This window comes from Ranitomeya imitator, chromosome 4, assembly GCF_032444005.1.
Source record: "Ranitomeya imitator isolate aRanImi1 chromosome 4, aRanImi1.pri, whole genome shotgun sequence".
Taxonomy (NCBI): Eukaryota; Metazoa; Chordata; class Amphibia; order Anura; family Dendrobatidae; genus Ranitomeya; species Ranitomeya imitator.
The window spans coordinates 670,309,086-670,329,081 of NC_091285.1; the positions used below are offsets into that span (position 1 = coordinate 670,309,086).

Sequence of the window (19,996 nt, forward strand, 5' to 3'; positions counted from 1 at the left end):
GGCTGCGTTCTCTTAACCCCTATGTGCCAGCTCTTACACAAGCATCTTCTCACTCAGTCAGTGCAGCCAGGCAGGCACACATAGGGGTTAACAGAAGGCAGCCAGTGTGACATTGTGGGCGGAGAGAGCACGTTCTCTGCTCTCCCCCCTGGGTGGCTGCAGACAGTGCTGAAGTTTATCAGGCAGATTACGGAGGAGCTCCGTCCTACTAGCGACTGAGTGAGTGCTATGGTATCCAGCAGTGGTTGCAGTTGTGGCTCAGTCTGCTGTTGTCTGTCTCCGCTGCCTAAAAATGTGGGTGATGTCTGGAGGAGCAGCTGATGGGGTGCAGCCTGTAGCCGCCCAGCTCACCCAGAACCCCAGAATACATGCATGCTGCACCAAACCTGCACCAGTGGGGTAGGAAGAAGCTTAACCCCTTCCCATCTGTATGAAGCTTATTGCTGAACCTTAAAGATAACAATCCGACCCGCATAAATGGGGTTAGCCAGATGCCAGGAGGAAGGGGAGCTGCTGCCATAGATAACACTGAGCTGTGGGCTGTACGTTGGGGCCCCGTGGCCCCAGGCTGGTGACTGGAGGGACTCTGCCCAGTGCTGGCATGTGGGTGATTTCTGCTCCGGAGTCTCAGCTTCTCTCCTCCACATCACACTGTGCAGTCACAGCAACATTGGTTGTCTCTGTCCAGGTCCCAGCAGCTGCCACTGCTCCCACCAAGGACATGGCATCACTTAACCCTTCCCCTGCAGCAACCAGCAAGAAATCCACATTATTCCTTGATTAAATCAGTTTCCAACCCAATAGAGGAGCAGACATTTCCTGCTGCCATTAGGGTCTGGGAGGGGGTGACATTGGCTGCCCTGCTACTCTGTAGTGGGGGGTGACAAGTGTAACATGGGGTAACGATGACGGAGAAATGCACAGGATAATAGTGAGCGTGACAGAGGGCAGTGTATGGTATGGAGCAGTCAGGGGGTGGGCTGCAGGATCCCCCCATACTGTACATGACTGCTCGGGACAGGGAGGCGTTTAATGAGCTTCTAATGACAGGGCACTAATTGGGTCATTAGGGTTTGTGGAAAGGATTCAGCATCAGGTCCCTCATTAATGCCCGAGCCGCCTGTTACTTTGTAGCACAGATCTGTTGGGGCCGCAAAACCAAACAACGTTGTTTATGTAGAAAAGTCTTTGTTTCATAGAAAAACTCAAAACAGAAAAGCACCTCTCCTGTATATATACACTGCACAGAGCCTTTCCTCCTGTATATATACACTGCAGAATCTACAATAGCTGTCACTCATGTAAGAAGTGAAATCTGGCATTGTACTATACATTTCTCTGCCGTATCTGTGCATCATAAATCGGGGTATGTGTTAAAGGGGGGGGGGCCCACTGAGACTCTTTCGCCCGGGGCCCTCGAAAACCTGGAGCCGGCCCTGGGCGGGGGGCACATAGATCTTTATTTTAAACACACTTATTCTTATCTTCTCTACAGCAAACGCTAATGCAGGGAAGATATGAATCGTGGCTTCAGCACCAGTGGGGATGACAGCGCTTAATGTAGCGCTGTCTCCTGCACGGCACACGGACTGCACACGGACAACGTCCGTGTGCGGTACGTGCTTTACACGGACCCATTGACTTTAATGGGTCCATGTAATACGTGCGCTCCCACGAACACTGACATGTCTCAGTGTTTGGCACACGGAGACACGGTCCGCAAAAAATCACTGACATCTGAACAGATACATTGATTTTTATGTGTCTACGTGTGTCAGTGTCTCCGGTACGTGAGGAAACTGTCACCTCACGTACCGGAGCCACTGATGTGTGAAACCGGCCTTAGTCAGTAGCCGATCTGGATAATTTGCCCAAGTGCATTCCGTGCCAGCACCTTTACTGTGGTGTTGTGACACCGATGCCCAATCAGCGCTGGCATCACTGTCCCCGCATGTGGACAAATTCAACATTAAGAGTAAAACCAAGATCAGTTGCAGCCTGGACTTCCTCTTCATGTTCAGTTTCTCAGAAGGCGGAGACAGTGACGTCAGTGCTGATTGGGCGCTGGGCATCATGTGTCATTCCACTGCATCACAGCCCCGGGACCGCGAGTGCCGACACCGCTGGAACAGAGTCAGCACGGGAGGTAAGTATAGGCTTTATTATTTTATTTGGACCGAACATTTAGTTTAAGAACCTCATTGACCGCATTCAATTATGGGATTTTCATGATTCTGTGACTTCTCCTTTTTAGTGTCAATGATGTGGTGTGTGTATGTACGTGTGTGTGTATGTACGTGTGTGTGTATATGTGTAAGATATCCCCCACAGTGAATTCATCCAGAGTACCCTCACGCACAGTATGATGACCCTACATTATATTACTTGTGGGGGGTATCATACTACAAAGTATGACACCCCCACGGTGACCCCCAACACCGTATGATGGCCCCACAAATAGCCCTCTAAATAGTAAGATGGCCCTATGAATAGCCCTCCAAATAGTAAGAAGGCCCCACAAATAGCCCTCCAAATAGTATAATGGCCCCTAGATAGCCCTCCAAATAGTGTGATGGGCCCCATAAAGTACTCATTGATTAAAGGGAACCTGTCTCCTGAATTTGGCGGGACTGGTTTTGGGTCATATGGGCGGAGTTTTCGGGTGTTTGGTTCACCCTTTCCTTACCCGCTGGCTGCATGCTGGCCGCAATATTGGATTGAAGTTCATTCTCTGTCCTCCGTAGTACACGCCTGTACAAGGCAAGATTGCCTACAGAGAATGAACTTCAATCCAATATTGCGGCCAGCATGCAGCCAGCGGGTAAGGAAAGGGTGAATCCAACACCCGAAAACTCCGCCCATATGACCCAAAACCAGTCCCGCCAAATTCAGGTGACAGGTTCCCTTTAAAAAAAACACCTCTCCTTGTTCGGTCTCTGCAGCCTGTGGTCTGGTCTACACTGCCCAGGGAGAATGATGGAGGAGGGAGCATCAGCTGACGGCTCCCTCTTCCATTATTTCTTCCTACTGTATCTGCATCCATGATGTTGATACAGTTGAAAGGTGTGTGTGTGGGGGGGAGGTAGGCGCTGGCCCTATGTCCCCCAGACTCACAGGTCTTACAGCAGCCGCATGGTCTGCCGCTATTAGCGGTACGCCACTATATATACACACAGACAAAAATATTCATGCCCACCTGCCCTAGGTTGTTCGTCTACTAAACAACTGAGAATATAAGCAGGAAGCCTAGAATGGCAGTTAATAAAGAAAAATGTGAATTATTTAGTCAGCTTATAGAAAAAAAAATCAAAGGTTTAGATAGGGACAGGAGTGTGGGCGGCTGCAGCCGGAACCAAATCTTTCCGCCTCTGCTTCTTTTCCTTCCGTACACCCACGCACTATTTCAGTAGGAAGGGATCTCCCAGCACAGATGAAGGACAAGTTTCTGCTGTAGATGTGGGGGAGGGTGAGCAACTATGAAAGTCTGACTCTTGTATTGTGAAACACACTATCATATGAAAATGAAAACAGATACTTCAATACATGTGCAAAAATATCTATACTGACAAATGTTGTCCAGTCTGCCACCTATTTTACAAAATCATATATATATATATATATATATATATATATATATATATATATATATATATATATATATATATATATAGTTTCACAGTTGTTGGACCTGTTGTCCCTAGTCTATACGGTAACTTTGTAACAATTAGGCCATATGTAAGCAGTGTACATTGTGTATACTGTAATTTTTTTGCGTTACCTATTTTACTGAATCATAGCATACTCTTGGACCTGGGGTCCCCAACCTGCGGCTTGAGACCCATGATGTATGACTCACAGCTGTCTGCCATCTTGGTGCATTAGCACCAGGTATAGCAACTAGTTATGAAGAGAAGGTTTCCAGATGGTGACTTTTGTGACTAGCCTCACACAGAAGAGCAGATCTGGATGTGTATATACTGGCAGGTGAGATGGGGAAGAGAAATAAATATTGTAAGCTGGAGATACCGATAGCCAGACCAGGTACTGGAGGCTGGACGGCAATAGTGTGGTGAGTGTACGTGATGCAGGAATACCGATTGGGGGGTAAAATGGAAACCACAGAGTGTAAGTATACTGCTTACATGGGAGGGAGGGAGGCACAAAGTCGCTTTTCTTTATGTGGGGAACTTTGGCTATTTTCAAACTAGCCATGGTGGGTTCTGAATGTCACTTCTGTGGGGGGTTGGGAGTTATATGGATGTGGGTCTTGACCATCTCTTATTCCGGGGTCTCACTAGAGAGGAATACGGACATATGATAGGCGCAAAAACAACGCATTGCACAGGGACCAATGTTTCTCTATGGGGCAGCTCCTATCTACGGTATATTTCTCGGGCTGAGAAAATCACAGCATGCTGTGTTTGTCAGCGTATTGCGCATAAAATCCGCCAATGAAAGTCTATGGGGCAAGAAAAATACGGATTACACACGGACCATGCGTGTGACTGTTTTGATTTATTTATAGCTTCTAAGTAACCAGTGGTAAAACAGGTTGTTGTTTTTTTTACCCAAGGCAAGGGTGTCACACTGCTTCTGTATATAGCTAGGTGTTCTCTCACATAAAGTAATTGCAGGTAATATTTTGCTGTTGTCTGTCTACTACGTTCAGTGCAGCTAAGCATCTATGAAACTAGTCTTATTCATGATGTTCAACACTATATTGAAAATGTCATTATCTGAAATTTAATGGAGGAGTGGTGATATTGTATTCACTTTCAGCCTGCATTTGAATCTAAGGAGCACATACACAATAGTGGAAAATCGACCAAGCCTGTCAGTTTTGGCTGAATCGGTCAACTAATGTCCCAGTGGCATCTGAAACTTTTAATAAATATAAAAAATAAAAACAGGGCTATTTACTTAGGCTGGGACTACACATGTAAAATCCAACAAAAAAAGAGAAAAGCAGATGCACTCACCAAATGCAGTATCAAGCGTCCTTTATTTCAATACCAAGCGGTACATACTTCACGGCACGGGGGAACGGAGAATGAACAGGGAGAGTGCGGCAGATGAGACGACGGCCGTTTCGCGCTACATCAGAGCGCTTCTACGGGTCCATTTATTTTTTCTCTGATTCAGGGGCTGTGCTGCTCCTTCTCCCCTTGTTGTGTTCTATATCTACACATGTAAAAGCAGTTCTATGGCAAGTATTGCGACTAAAAAAAAAGTTTCAGCAACTTACAGTTTTTTAACTATTTTAGAGCCCTCATTTTGCAGTTAGCAGGGCCGTCGTTAGGGGCAGGCAGATCAGGCAGCTGACTAGGGCCCCCACTCCTCCAGGGGCCCCCAGCCAGTGTCAGATCTCTAATAGTGGCACACCATGCGGCTGCTATGGGGCCCGGCGCCGCCCCTCTGCATCGCGCATTCATCTTATCCGCAAATGATGCCGATACAGTTGAAAGCAGTGATGGAGGAGAAAGCGTCAGATGACGCTCCCTCCTCCATCATTCCCCTCTGCCCCTGACACAGCAACTGCGTGATGATGTCACTTCATCGTGTGCCACGCTGTGCCAGCAGTGGAAAGAACGGCGAGAGTATGCCAGAGCAGTGGGGGAACAGCGAGAGATAAGTTATGTATGTATGTGTATGCATTATACTGTGTATGGGGCGTCTACATTATACTGTGTGTGTGGTGGGGGCTGCATTATACTCCACGAGAGGTCTACATTATACTGTGAGTGTGTGTGGGACAGCAGTATACTCTGAGGGGGGCTGATTATACTCTGCAGGGGGCTGCTGTATACTCTATCAAGGACTATGGGGAGTGCATTATACTATATGGAACCTGCTTTATACTGTATCAAGGACTATCTGTCCCCATCATTCTTCCTCAGCCGGTGTAAAGAAACTCGGGAACAAGTGTCGAACGAATTCAATATTGTCGATCACGCTCGTGAACTCAGTGCATGTAAATGCAACCGAAATGTTTGTGTGATGGTGCAATATGTGAATATTTGGGGCCCACTTTAAACTTTTGCCCAGGGCCCCACTTTGTCTAAAACCGGGGTTAGGCAAGGGCTACACAGCGACAGGCGTCATATGACAGCAAAAAACATCTGTGTAACTTCAAGTGCTTTTCACTAAATTAGAATATCATCAAAATGTTAATTTATTTCAGTTCTTTAATACAAAAAGTGAAACTCATATATTATATAGTCATTACAGAGTGATCTATTTCATGTGTTTATTTCTGTTAATGTTGATAATTATGGCTTACAGCCAATGAAAACCCAAAAGTCATTATGTCAGTAAATTAGAATACTTTATAACACCAGCTTGAAAAATTATTTTAAAATCCAAAATTTTGGCCTACTGAAATATATGTTCAGTAAAGGCACTCAATACTTGGTCGGGGCCTCTTTTTGCATCAGTTACTGCATCAATGCGGCGTGGCATGGAGGCGATCAGCCTGTGGCACTGCTGAGGGGTTATGGAAGCCCAGGTTGCTTTGATAGCAGCCTTCAGCTCGTCTGCATTGTTGGGTCTGGTGTCTCTCATCTTCCTCTTGATAATACTCCATAGATTCTCTATAGGGTTAAGGTCAGGCGAGTTTGCTGCCAATCAAGCACAGTGATACTGTTGTTTTTAACCCCTTCACCCCAGAGCTTTTTTTCTTTTTGCGTTTTCGTTTTTCGCTTCTCTTCTTCCCAGAGCTATAACTTTTTTATTTTTCCGTCAATATGGCCACGTGAGGGCTTGTTTTTTGCGGGGCGAGTTGTACTTTTGAACGACACCATTGGTTTTACCATGTCGTCTACTAGAAAATGGAAAACAAATTCCAAGTGCGGTGAAATTGCACAAAAAGTGCACTCCCACAGTTGTTTTTTGTTTGGCTTTTTTGCTAGGTTCACTAAAAGCTAAAACTGACACCAAACATGTCCAGGATCTTTTTTTACCTAAGTGGTGAAAAAATTCCAAGCTTTGCTAAAAAAAAAAAAAAAAATTGCGCCATTTTCCGATACACGTTGCATCTCCTTTTTTCGTGCTCTTGGGTCAGGCGAGGGCTTATTTTTTGCGTGCCGAGCTGACATTTTTAATGATACCATTTTAATGCAATGTCACGGCGACCAAAAAAACATAATTCTGGCATTTTGACTTTTTTATCGCTACGCCGTTTAGCAATCAGGTTAATCCTTTTTTTATTGATAGATCGGGCGATTCTGAACTCGGCGATACCAAATATGTGTATGTTTGATTCTTTTTTCATTGTTTTATTTTGAATGGGGTGAAAGGGGGGTGATTTGAACTTTTATATATATTTTTTAAAACATTTTTAACTTTTGGCATGCTTCAATAGTCTCCATGGGAGACTAGAAGCTGCCACAACCCGATTGGCTCTGCTACATAGAGGCGATGATCAGAGCAAAGTACTGCAGTGCGCAGGCGCCGGGAAAGGTCAGAGAGGCAGCGTGAGGACCAGAAGAGGACGTGATCGTAAGAAGATGGGAGGCCCCAGACCGGACCAACCCCCCAAGTATAACCTCTTTTTCTCATCTTTCAGGATACATCGGGGGCTTATCTACAGCATTACAGAATGCATTACAGAATGCTGTAGATAAGCCCCTGCTGCCGGTGGGCTCAAGGTACCGTCACATTTAGCGACGCTGCAGCGATATAGACAACGATGCCGATCGCTGGAGCGTCGCTGTTTAGGTCGTTGTGTGGTCGCTAGAGAGCTGTCACACAGACAGCTCTCCAGCAACCAACGATGCCGAAGTCCCCGGGTAACCATCGGGTTACTAAGCGCAGAGCCGCGCTTAGTAACCCGATGTTTACCCTGGTTACCAGCGTAAAAGTTAAAAAAAACAAACACTACATACTTACATTCCGGTGTCTGTCCCCCGGCGTCAGCTTCTGCTTTACGGCCGGCCGGCGCTGACACAGTGCAGGGAAGCTGGTGCCAGGGGACAGACACCGAAATGTAAGTATGTAGTGTTTGGTTTTTTTTACTTTTACAATGGTAACCAGGGTAAACATCGGGTTACTAAGCGCGGCCCTGCGCTTAGTAACCCGATATTTACCCTGGTTACCAGTGAAGACATTGCTGGATCGGTGTCACACACGCCGATCCAGCGATGACAGCGGGTGATCAGCGACCAAAAAAAGGATCCTGATCATTCCCAGCGACCAACGATCTCCCAGCAGGGGCCTGATCGTTGGTCGCTGTCACACATAACGATATCGTTAACAAAATCGTTATGTGTGAAGGTACCTTCAGCGCATCTTTGATTTTGGGGGTGACAAGTTCCCTTTAAAGTGTTCCTTCAACCTTAATAACTGTTACTATGATTTATTGGTGCTTAAATGCATGTATTGAGTTACTCTTTTTTTATTGGTTCAAGTTTCATTACTAATTTTGCACGATTTAGCCTGTCTCCTTTCCCACCATCCTGTAGAATGTCAGCCCGCAAGGGCAGGGTCCTCGCCCCTCTGTAACAGTCTGTCATTGTAAGTTTTGTTTACTGTGATATTTTTATTTTGATGTAACCCCTTCTCATGTACAGCACCATGGAATTTATGGTGCTATATAAATAAATAATAATAATACAGTCTGCGGGCATCAGGCGCCACACAGAAAACGATTGATAAGAGCGTAACACACGCTCCGGTTAGGACAGTTCTGGCTTTGGTTATACGGATAGCCCTCGCACCTATGATATCCTATGGGGCCGTGCACAAAACTGGAGACGTGTCCAATTCCGATCAGAGCGTCAGATAAATGTACACAGTGCAAGTGTATGGGTGCCTGAGCACAGCAGCAATGACTCCAGGTGCCTGCACCCACAGTGTACGGGGACGGCCTCCATGTGCTGGAATATCCGCAGCACTCACCCCCAGGCCAGTATTGGGGGTGTAATGAGCAGAGGTGTCCAGCAGGTGGTCACATACGTTATATATGACGTTATAGAAGCAGCGCGGCCCCTGGGATGTGAGACTTCTCACACTGACTGTTTCCCGCCCCTTCCCCCTCTTACACCCGCACTCCATATATGGTCAAAGGAATCAGCCGGAAAACTGTTCTGCGTACTTCCCAGGACACGCCCCCTGACGTAACAATGACCTAATATAGCCCTGGAATCCGACTGTCAGCGCGCGGCGACGTCGTGACGATTAACCCACACTGCACCGGGCATTCATAGACTGCTGCACAGACCTCGGCTGCGCTGTCGCGAATAGCGCTTTAAGCGCAGACCACGCCCCCGCATGGCCACGCCCAGTGATCAGTGAGACGTATAAAGCGGCGGCCGCGCTCCCCGTCACCCCCATAAGCTGTTTTGCTGCTGTCCGTGAAGGGAGAATGGAGGCCCACGCTCGGTTCCTGGCGCAGCAGGAGGCTGTCCACCGCGAGGCCCAGCGCATCGCCTCTCTGTCCGCTGCCAAGCTGTTCCGTTCCCGCAGTCAGCGCGGAGGGATGCGGCTACACCGGTCTCTACAGCTGGCGATGGTGATGAAGAGTGCCCGGGAGCTCATCATATCCTCCGCTCAGGCGCCGCCAACCAGACCGGCCGCTGACGTCCCGATGGAGGTGACCAGGGAGAGCCGCAAGAGGAGGTCGTGCGAGTCCAGGTTACCGGAGCCGGTGCTCCCCAGCAAGCGCGCCTGTCTGTGGCAAGAAACTCCGCATCCGCAGCCCCAAGGGGGCGCCTTCCCGGGCCTGGCCGAGGTCCTCCAGCAGCTGCTGCTCCGGACTGTCCCGCCGCCGCCTCCTCTGCCGGGGGGCTGCAGAGCTGTCGGGACTGCGCCCATAGCGGGCGTCCATGTCAGACCCCTGGAGGCGTTCTGAGCACTCGTGTCCGGTCTATACGACGGCGAAAGGGAGATGCCAGGGCTGCCCGAGAGCCCCTGGCCAGGAATGGGTTAACCAAACCGCCCCGGCCGGCTCCTAGTTCCCGGAGGTGCCGGTGACTCAGCCCGAGAGTGTCTGATGGAGTCATCACCGATGAGCGGACATTCCCCTCCGATGACTGTACGATGCGTCACCTCCCAGGGAGGCGACATTACCGGGGGCTGCCCCGGTCAGGACCACTGACGTTTCTCCTTCTGTGAAGGATCCGCACTGCTGCTGAGCCCTGGCTCTTTCTACTGGTTTTATACTTGTCTGTAATGGAATTGTCGTGTTTTGTATCGTCAGTATTAAATGTCTGTGCTTTTACCTTATGTTGCTTTTGATTATTTGTGACTTGTAAGTGGGTTTAGGTCTGAGACAAATGACTGGGACATCACAGCTGTGTATGAAAAGCACAGCTGACATCCGGGTCCTAGAAGGATGAGGCCTCGGGGGGCGCGCTTCTTCCATAGGGGGGGGGGGGGGTTGCCCTTCTTCCATAATATGGGGGGGGGGGTGCCCTTTTTTCATAATATGGTGGTGGTGGGGGGGTGCCCTTCTTCCATAATGTGGGGGGGTGCCCTTCTTCCATAATGTGGGGGGGTGCCCTTCTTCCATAATATGGGGGGGTTGCCCTTCTTCCATAATATGGGGGGGGTGCCCTTCTTCCATAATGTGGTGGTGGGGGGGTGCCCTTCTTCCATAATATGGGGGGGCGCCCTTGTGCTGGACGGGTTCTGGGTAAGGACCGCCGTAGGCCCTGTTAACCATTTCCGCAGTCATTCTGTGGTGGTCTGCATGGATCCCAGATGCCATAAGAGTACAATGACCTGAGCTCTGTGGGGGTCTACACCCTTCCCCTGTGAGCATGCCCATTTGTTCTTACAGGCCCAGCAATGTAGCTTGTTTCTGTGCTCTTCTGGACACATGGACGAGTTCAGATTAGGTTTAACCCCTTCATGACCGGGGGATTTTTCGTTTTTCCGTGTTCGTTTTTCGCTCCCCTCCTTCCCAGAGCCATAACTTTTTTATTTTTCCGTCAATTTGGCCATGTGAGGGCTTATTTTTTGCGGGACGAGTTGTACTTTTGAACGACATCATTGGTTTTAGCATGTCGTGTACTAGAAAACGGGAAAAAAATTCCAAGTGCGGTGAAATTGCAAAAAAAGTGCAATCCCACATTGGTTTTTTGTTTGGCTTTTTTGCTAGGTTCACTAAATGCTAAAAATGACCTGCCATTATGATTCTCCAGGTCATTACGAGTTCATAGACACCAAACATGACTAGGTTATTTTTTATCTAAGTGGTGAAAAAAAATTCCAAACTTTGCTAAAAAAAAAAAAAATTGCGCCATTTTCCAATACTCGTAGCGTCTCCATTTTTCATGATCTGGGGTCGGTTGAGGGCTTATTTTTTGCGTGCCGGGATGACGTTTTTAATGATAGCATTTCGGTGCAGATACGTTCTTTTGATCGCCCGTTATTGCATTTTAATGCAATGTCGCGGCGACCAAAAAAACGTAATTCTGGCGTTTCGAGTTTTTTTCCCGCTACGCTGTTTAGCGATCAGGTTAATACTTTTTTTTATTTGATAGATCGGGCAATTCTGAGCGCGGCGATACCAAATATGCGTAGATTTGATATTTTTTTTATTGATTTATTTTGATTGGGGGCGAAAGGGGGGTGATTTAAACTTTTATGTTTTTTTTTTATTTTTTTAAACTTTTTTTTTAAACTTTTGCCATGCTTCAATAGCCTCCATGGGAGGCTAGAAGCAGGCACAGCACGATCGGCTCTGCTACATAGCAGCGATCTGCTGATCGCTGCTATGTAGCAGAATTGCACGTGTGCTGTGAGCGCCGACCACAGGGTGGCGCTCACAGCGACGGGCAATCAGTAACCATAGAGGTCTCAAGGACCTCTATGGCTACAATGGAGACGCATCGCCGACCCCCGGACATGTGACGGGGGTCGGCGATGACGTCATTTCCGGCCGCCCGGCCGGAAGCGGTAGTTAAATGCCGCTGTCTGCGTTTGACTGTACTAAAATTTGGAGGGAGAACTGAGATTTGTCTGCAACACATCCAGCTGTTCCATATGAACTCTGAAAAGCTTCACCTAAACATGTTGCAGATTTTTTTTTTATTAATTTTTTTTTTGCTTACAGGCTGATCTGTAGTGTTGCTACAAGAGGAACAATGACGAGGGCTAACTAAAAATCCCCATAAGACAAAAACAAGAAATCGTGCTAGCTCACAATGTAGTGGTATCAGTTAGTATATCCACCGATGATGTAAACCTATCATGTTCTGATAACCACCTGTGATTATTTGCTAACTTATAGAATAGACACCTGTACCACTCTAGAGCTTATACGTTAGCACGGATTTCCTTTTTGTACTTGGGGTGTCTTTCTAAATTTTTAACAATTGACACAAACCTATTATTATTTTTAGGTTGTTGCTTACACTGGAGGCAGGGACTGGACTTTACAGGAAGTGAAAGTATAAGCCAGTCCTCTACACTCCTTCCTTTTGCATTGATCCTTGAGTTGGCAAAAACTGCATTTGTGATTCCTCCTTAAAGGGAATGTTACACCCACACACAACCCCCTCCCTCCCCCAGGATATATGACCTACTAATATGGACATAATAGAAATGTTACACTAGTCCTACCTGTGTGCCACATAGTAATGGTCGTGTTGTGGAGAAATGTAATAGTATTTATGTTAATGATTTCTTCCAGGGTCAGTGTTCCCCTGGAGAAACAAGACCTGTTGGTGGCTCTTGAGGACCGGAGTTGGGGAACACTCCTCCAGGTCGTGCAGTGCCTGGAAGGAATCCCTGCCTCCTGTCCTCATTGCAATACTAACCCCCTCCCATCAGCGTCAGTTACTGCCCCAGCATCCCGCGCCCTGCTCTGCCTCAGAAATACCTCATCCTCCCTTTTGTGGGCACTGCACTCAGGGATCTTCAGCGCGGGTACCGGCGAGTCACTGTGCCTAGAGTGAATATGTTCGGGTTCCCTCTTATTCGGCAAGCTATAGCGCTTACCGAATAAGCTGCAGAGGGATCCTGGCTTCCTGGATCGCACCGGCTGATCGGCGCCGCAGCTGTGTCACAGCACGTGTATGGAGAGCCCAACAGGAAATCCATGCATGTGCTGTGAATGTGACACATGCAGCTGCGGCGCCGATCGGCTCGGCGCGAACCAGGAAGCTGGGATCCCTCTGTAGCTTATTCGGTAAGTGCTATAGCTTGCCAAATAAGAGGAAACCTGAACATTTGCTGAACTCCGGGGTGCACGCCGATGGTATGCTCTCCCCACTTCTTCCCTGCGCAGTCATTGCTAGGTACTATGTGTACATGGGAATGACTATGCAGGGAGGGAGAGCACCTTATCAGTGCGCACACCGGAGATCACTGGAGCTGAGGATCCATGAATACAGGGCCCACAGAAGGTAGGATGAGGTATGTATTACGGAAAGTGTGCAGGGCGCAGGATTTCGGGGCAGTAACCGACGCTGATAGAGGGGGTTAAGTATTACAATATGGGCAGGGATTTCTTACAGCACCGCACACCCCGCAGCCTGAAGGAATCATTAATATAAAGAGACTGTATAACATTTCTCAGCAACAAGACTGTTAACATGAGGCATGCAGGTAGGACTGGTGTAACATTTCTGTCACCTGTATTCAAATATAGGTCATGTGCGTCCTGGGGTGGACGGATTCCTTTTAAACTACATTCAGGCTATGTGCACAACACTGCACATGATGCGGATTTGCAGCCGTTTCCATGCGGTGTACAGTACCATGTAAACCTATGGAAAACCAAATCTGCAGTGCACATGGTGCAGAAAATACTACGTGGAAACGCTGCGTTGTATTTTCTGCAGCATGTCAATTCTTTGTGCGGATTCCGCAGCGTTTTACACCTGTTCCTGTATAGGAATCCGCAGGTGCTAAAACGCAGGTGAAATCCGCAGGTAAAATGCAGTGCGTTTTACCTGCGGATTAAAAAAAAAAAACAGTGCGGAATTCCTATTAAGGAACAGGTGTAAAAGGCTGCGGAATCTGCACAAAGAATTGACATGCTGCAGAAAATAAACCACAGCAGATCTGCACGGTATTTTCTGCAGCATGTGCACAGTGGATTTGGTTTTCCATAGGCTTTCATGGTACTGTAAATGCATGGAAAACTGCTGCAGATCCGCAGCCATATCCACTGCGGGTGCACATATCCTTAAACTGCTGTTCGTGATGTGCTACTCATTACCCTGAGTTGCGATCAAGCAATGGTGTTTTGCCACAATGTCCCTTACTTTCCGTGGTTAGATCTTCCTTTCAGATATCTGGTCCCTCCATTCTTAAACCTGCAGTTAAATCCGGCCTGATTGAGAGTAAAATATAAAAAAAAACTGAAAATGAAGCACTCCTCTTCTCATCAAAGTTTTTATCCTCTTAATGTATTGCAGTCACCATATTATACAGCACTGTGTACTCACAATTGCTCGTTTTGCCTTTCTACCCATCTAATTCTTCTCTTTTCCGTTAGGTCTATGACATCACGTGATCAAAAACCGACTAAGGGTATGTGCACACGTCAGGATTTCTTGCAGAAATTTTCCTGACAAAAACCGGACATTTCTGCCAGAAATCCGCATGCGTTTTTACCGTGATTTTGATGCGTTTTTGGTGCGTTTTTGTGCGTTTTTTCCCAAATGCATAGAATTGCGGGAAAAACGCAGAAAATCCGCAAAAATAATGAACATGCTCATTTTTTTACCGCGATGCGTTTTTTTCACAGAAAAAAAACGCATCCATGTGCACATAACATGCAGAATGCATTCTAAATGATAGAATGCATAATGTATGCGTTTTTAATGAGTTTTTATAGCGTTTTTACCGCGAAAAACCGTGAAAAAAAACGCGAAAAAACCTGAACGTGTGCACATAGCCTAACTGAGTCTTTCCAAGCTGGATGTAGAAACAGGAAATCAATTTTCCCTGCATGAGTCATCACTGGGTTAGGACAGAGTTGAAGAGGGGGATTACTCAGGCAGGGAAAAGAGACTTCCTGTTTCTACATAGAGCAGAGTAAGTAAGAATTCACTGGGTAGAAAGGCCGAGTGAGCCACTGTACGCAGTGCTGTATAATATGGTGACTGCACTATATTAGGAGGATGGGAACTTTGAAGTGAGGACTTCTAATAAGCATGGAAATATGATTATCTACAGCACCAGCCATAACACTTGGACATACTTTTATTTTTTTTTTCTTCTCTTTTCATTTATATTTTAGACTAAGAATAAAGTCATTGAGATGAAGTTAAGTAGATTTATACACTCAGCTAACTGCAAGAAGGGCTTATTGGCTGCTCTTCTCTGACTCTTCAGGCTAATTTAGGCCTTGGACCTGTGGAGGCCCTGTACCTGTGGAGGCGAGGCCTTGTGGCATAGCCCTTCATCACTCTCCTACACAGTCTGCACGAGTGTTTCAGATCATTGTTTTTGTGAAAACCAAATTATGTCCAAACCCTCGATGGAGTGACATGTCCCGGCAGAATTCTGTGGTTGCCATAATAGTTAAAAAGGTTATTCAACACCATAAAGTATTTTAAAAAAAAAAAAAACAGTTGCTAAATGTATGAAAACAGGGGAAGTAGACACAATAAATCCTCTACTTCTTCTGTTTTAACGTTTCCAGGTCTCCCGACAGTCACTATTCATCCAGCTCCAGTGATATGTCAAAGCTGTGACTTCTGTGGCCACCATGGTCACCTCAGTGGTGTTAATGTGTCACATCTAAAGGGGTCCAGGTGAAGTGTCAGCGCAGGACCGCCAGGAGATTAGTAATGTGGCTATTGTTATGTCATCATTTCACTTTACATACTTATATAGCACATTAATTCACAGCAATATACAGGCATTATCATCCCTGTCCTCGTTGGGGCTCACAGTCAAAATTCTCTATCAGTATGTCTTTGGAGTGTGGGAGGAAATCCACGCAAACACGAGGAGAACAGACAGACTCCTTGCAGATGTCCTTGGTGGGATTTGAATCCAGGGCCCCAGATCTGCAAAGCAATAATGCTAACCACTGAGCAGTGCTATCCACTGAGCATGATCTAATTTTTGTAAGAAAAATAAATGTAAAGGTTTTCGATAACCTCTCACTGTATACATTGAGTATTTGTTTGCAGAAATTTCCGCAAGATTTCTGCATTTCTACAATTTTGTTGACAGCAAAAACGCAACGGAAAAAACCTGCATGTTTGAAAAAAGGAAAAAAAAAGTTTTGTGGTGCAATTCCCTTGTTAAACACCTTCTTTTTCATGCTTATTTGCCCCGTCCCAGGCTAAAATTACCAGCCCTCAGCTGCCCCAGAAATGGCACTTCATTTTTAAAGTGCCAATTCTGGCACTTAGCCCAGGCTGTTCCCCATTCCCTGGTGCAGTCACATCAGGGTAATGGGATTGGGGGTTGGTGTCACCAGCTGTCCCTGACTCCAAGCCCTATGTTTGTAATGAAGAGGTGTCAGCCACACAATCGATGTCGTAAGTCCTACCCCGTCAACAGAGCGGAGCAGAAAAGAAGCCTCTGCCCTGTAGACTTGACATTAGCAAACGCTTCTGAATCCTCGGCAGGAGCGGTCTGTGACCAATCTGTGCCGGAGAAGAACTGCGCCATGCACAACATGCAGATAAGTTGCAATTACCTGCCTGTTAGTGCTTAGGTACATTTTTGTTTTCTGTAAAGTCTCGGATATCCCCTTTAATACATGGACTTCAGTTAGTTACTCACACAGCCAGTGGCGTCTTTGCGCCTGCCGTCCAGTCAAGAAGAATCTAATGGCCACCTCACCCTGCCCGTCACCTCCTCTGCCTCACCCTGCCCTCTTCCTTACAGCTTTCCATCAGCAGACTTTCCTTAGCAGTCTCCCCTCAGCAACTTGCCCTCAGCAGTCTCCTCAGCAGCCTGCCCTCAGAAGCCCCCAGCCTGCCATCAGTAGCCTTTCCTCCCCAACCTGCCCTTAGCAGCCTTCACTCAGCAATCTGCCCTCGGCAGCCTCCCCTCAGCAACATGCCCTCAGCCGCAACCCCTCAGCAGCCTACCCTCAGTAGCCCCCCAGCCTGCCATTAGCAGCCTTGCCTCCCCTCAGCAACCTGCCCTCAGCCGCATCCCCTCAGCAGCATGCTCACACTGCCCACCCACTGTTTCCTCACATTGTCCACCCACTTCTTCCTCACTCTGTCCGCCCACCTCTTCCTCACAGTCCGCCCACCTCTTTCTCACACTGTCCGCCCACCTCTTTCTCACACTGTCCGCCCACATATTTCTCACACTGCCCACATCTTTCTCACTCTGTCCGCCCACCTCTTCCTCACACCGTCCGCCCATCTCTTCCTCACACTGTCCGCCCACCTCTTCCTCATACTGTCCACCCACCTCTTCTTAACACTGTCCACCCATCTCTTCCCCACACTGTCCACCCACCTTTCTCACACTGTCTGCCCACCTCTTCCTCATACTGTCCACCCACCTCTTCATAACACTGTCCGCCCACCTCTTCCTCACACTGTCCGCCCACCTCTTCCTCACACTGTCTGCCCACCTCTTCCTCATACTGTCCGCCCACCTCTTCCTCATACTGTCCACCCACCTCTTCTTAACACTGTCCACCCATCTCTTCCTCACACTGTCCGCCCACCTCTTCCTCATACTGTCCGCCCACCTCTTCTTAACACTGTCCACCCATCTCTTCCTCACACTGTCCGCCCACCTCTTCCTCACACTGTCCGCCCACCTCTTCCTCATTCTGTCCACCCATCTCTTCCTCATACTGTCCACCCACCTCTTCTTAACACTCTCCGCCCACCTCTTCCTCACACTGTCCGCCCACCTCTTCCTCACACTGTCCGCCCACCTCTTCCTCACACTGTCCGCCCACCTCTTCCTCACTGTCCACCCGCCTCTTTCTCACACTGTCCACCCACATATTTCTCACACTGTCCGCCCACCTCTTCCTCACACTGTCCGCCCACCTCTTCCTCATACTGTCCACCCACCTCTTCTTAACACTGTCCACCTATCTCTTCCCCACACTGTCCACCCACCTTTCTCACACTGTCCGCCCACCTCTTCCTCATACTGTCCACCCACCTCTTCTTAACACTGTCCACCTATCTCTTCCCCACACTGTCCACCCACCTTTCTCACACTGTCCGCCCACCTCTCCCTCACACTGTCCGCCCACCTCTTCCTCACAATGTCCGCTCACCTCTTTCTCACACTGTCCGCCCATCTCTTTCTCACACTGTCCGCCCATCTCTTTCTCACACTGTCTGCCTACCTCTTCCTCACTCTGTCCACCCATCTCTTCCTCATACTGTCCGCCCACCTCTTCCTCACACTGTCCGCCCACCTCTTCCTCACTCTGTCCACCCACCTCTTCCTCACTCTGTCCACCCACCTCTTCCTCATACTGTCCGCCCACCTCTTCCTCACTTTGTCACTTTGTCCGATGCAAACTCGGCTTTGGGAAAATGGCCGCCGCGATCTCCATCTGCACACGCGCGGCATCCCGCGGCCATTTTCCTGAAGCCCCGTGCAGCAGAGCACTCCATCTGCGCACGCGCGGCCCCAGGAAGATGGCCGCCCCACCGATGACAGGGGTAATAGCGCAGATCGCGCGCTGTTTCTTCACGTGCGTGCAGTGGATTTGTAACTTGGACATGCGCACACCACTATGCCACCAACGGAAAGCTGGGGAAGAAAAGAGCGATGTCACCACGCCCACCTGACCTGACCAGCCTGATTGACAGGCGAAAATGGCGACTTTGGTAATGTATTTCGCAGCATAGGTGGGGAATCAGGGTACACTACATACACTATTGTAACGCACAGCGCAGGCCCTATTTAACAGTATTTTTATCTCAATCTGAAAAAGCGGGGTGACAGGTTCCCTTTAACACTGTCCACCCGTCTCTTCCCCACACTGTCCACCCACCTCTTCTTCACACTGTCCACCCATCTCTTCCCCACACTGTTCACCTGCCTCTTCCTCACGCTGTCCACCTGCCTCTTCCTCACACTGTCTGCAGCAGCCTCCAGTGGTGCCTGTCTCCCATTTTTCTTGGTGTTTGGAATCAAAATGGGCACGTGTGTCACGTGAGCGTGCTGGCTGTGGCTTAAAGGTACAGTGCCCAATTCCAGCCGCCAGGTGCATTAACAACACTGAAGCTGTATCTTTAAATCACCATAGTTATGCACCTGACATGGTGACCCTGATTACTGGTGCCCCTGGGGCCCAGTGAGCGTTAGCAAAGAGTGGGGACCTTGGCTACCAGCATGTATGGGCCTTCCCTCTTTGCTTCTGTTCACTACAGTAGTATAGGCAATAATACCCTTATGGCGGCTCTGCTGGTGGCGATCAGTCAGAGGAACCCATACACATTACACTGCCATCGATTTTGTCTGGTTTGGCCAATCTGTGTGTATGGGTGTCTTATCTACTATGTAAAGGTGATGTGCACATGATGCTTTAGATGTCTGCGAAGCCAACAACTTATTCATGTGGAACACTCTTCAGGATACTCCGGCAACGTTTCTCCCAAAATGATTTTCTCTGCTTCTTTTCTGTTGTTTATCCAACAATTTTTTGTTTACCTTTTTAAAAAAATAAATAAATTGTATTCAGTAAACTGAAGTACGGAACGCTGAATTGTTTTAACAGCTTATCGTCTCTGGAAACTTTAAGAGAAAATAATCTCAAAAGACAGAACACGTGCAGCAGTTGCCGTGTATATATTCTTATTAGCAGTTATTAAGCGTTTTTTTTTCCGAGCAACTTACAAGTGGAATCACCAGAAAAAAACTTGTGTTCACATACCCTTAGTCTGACCATTTGGGGGCGTGACCTCTTAAAGTACCTAGGACAGCACGAAGGCCAAGTACGGCCCTGTCGGCGGTACATCCTCCTGTGTAAAGTTCAACCAAAAAGTTTATTTTATGGAGTGCTGGATTTTCTGAAAACGTTAAGTTATAAATGGACACTTGGATCTCTATTTTCCTGGTATACTCTAACAAACCTATGAACTGCACA

General features: G+C 47.8%; 1 protein-coding gene and 1 long non-coding RNA gene across 2 annotated transcripts in view; both read left to right on the forward strand.

Annotated features, from left to right (window-relative positions):
- The window catches only part of LOC138674344 (uncharacterized), a 36,683-nt gene extending 22,202 nt beyond the window's left edge, over positions 1-14,481 (forward strand). The window contains exon 3 of the long non-coding RNA XR_011320601.1: positions 14,447-14,481. This is a non-coding gene — a long non-coding RNA (uncharacterized lncRNA). The remainder of the gene's footprint in view (positions 1-14,446) is intronic.
- On the forward strand, positions 9,322-10,221 carry IER2 (immediate early response 2). The gene has a single exon (XM_069767263.1). It carries the CDS (start codon positions 9,362-9,364, stop codon positions 9,845-9,847), a length of 486 nt encoding a protein of 161 aa, XP_069623364.1. The 5' UTR covers positions 9,322-9,361; the 3' UTR covers positions 9,848-10,221.
- Positions 14,482-19,996: the final 5,515 nt, after the last annotated feature.

Bases quoted from the DNA above. Each gene is read 5' to 3' on its own strand.
- IER2 (XM_069767263.1), top strand. From the start codon at position 9,362: ATGGAGGCCCACGCTCGGTTCCTGGCGCAGCAGGAGGCTGTCCACCGC.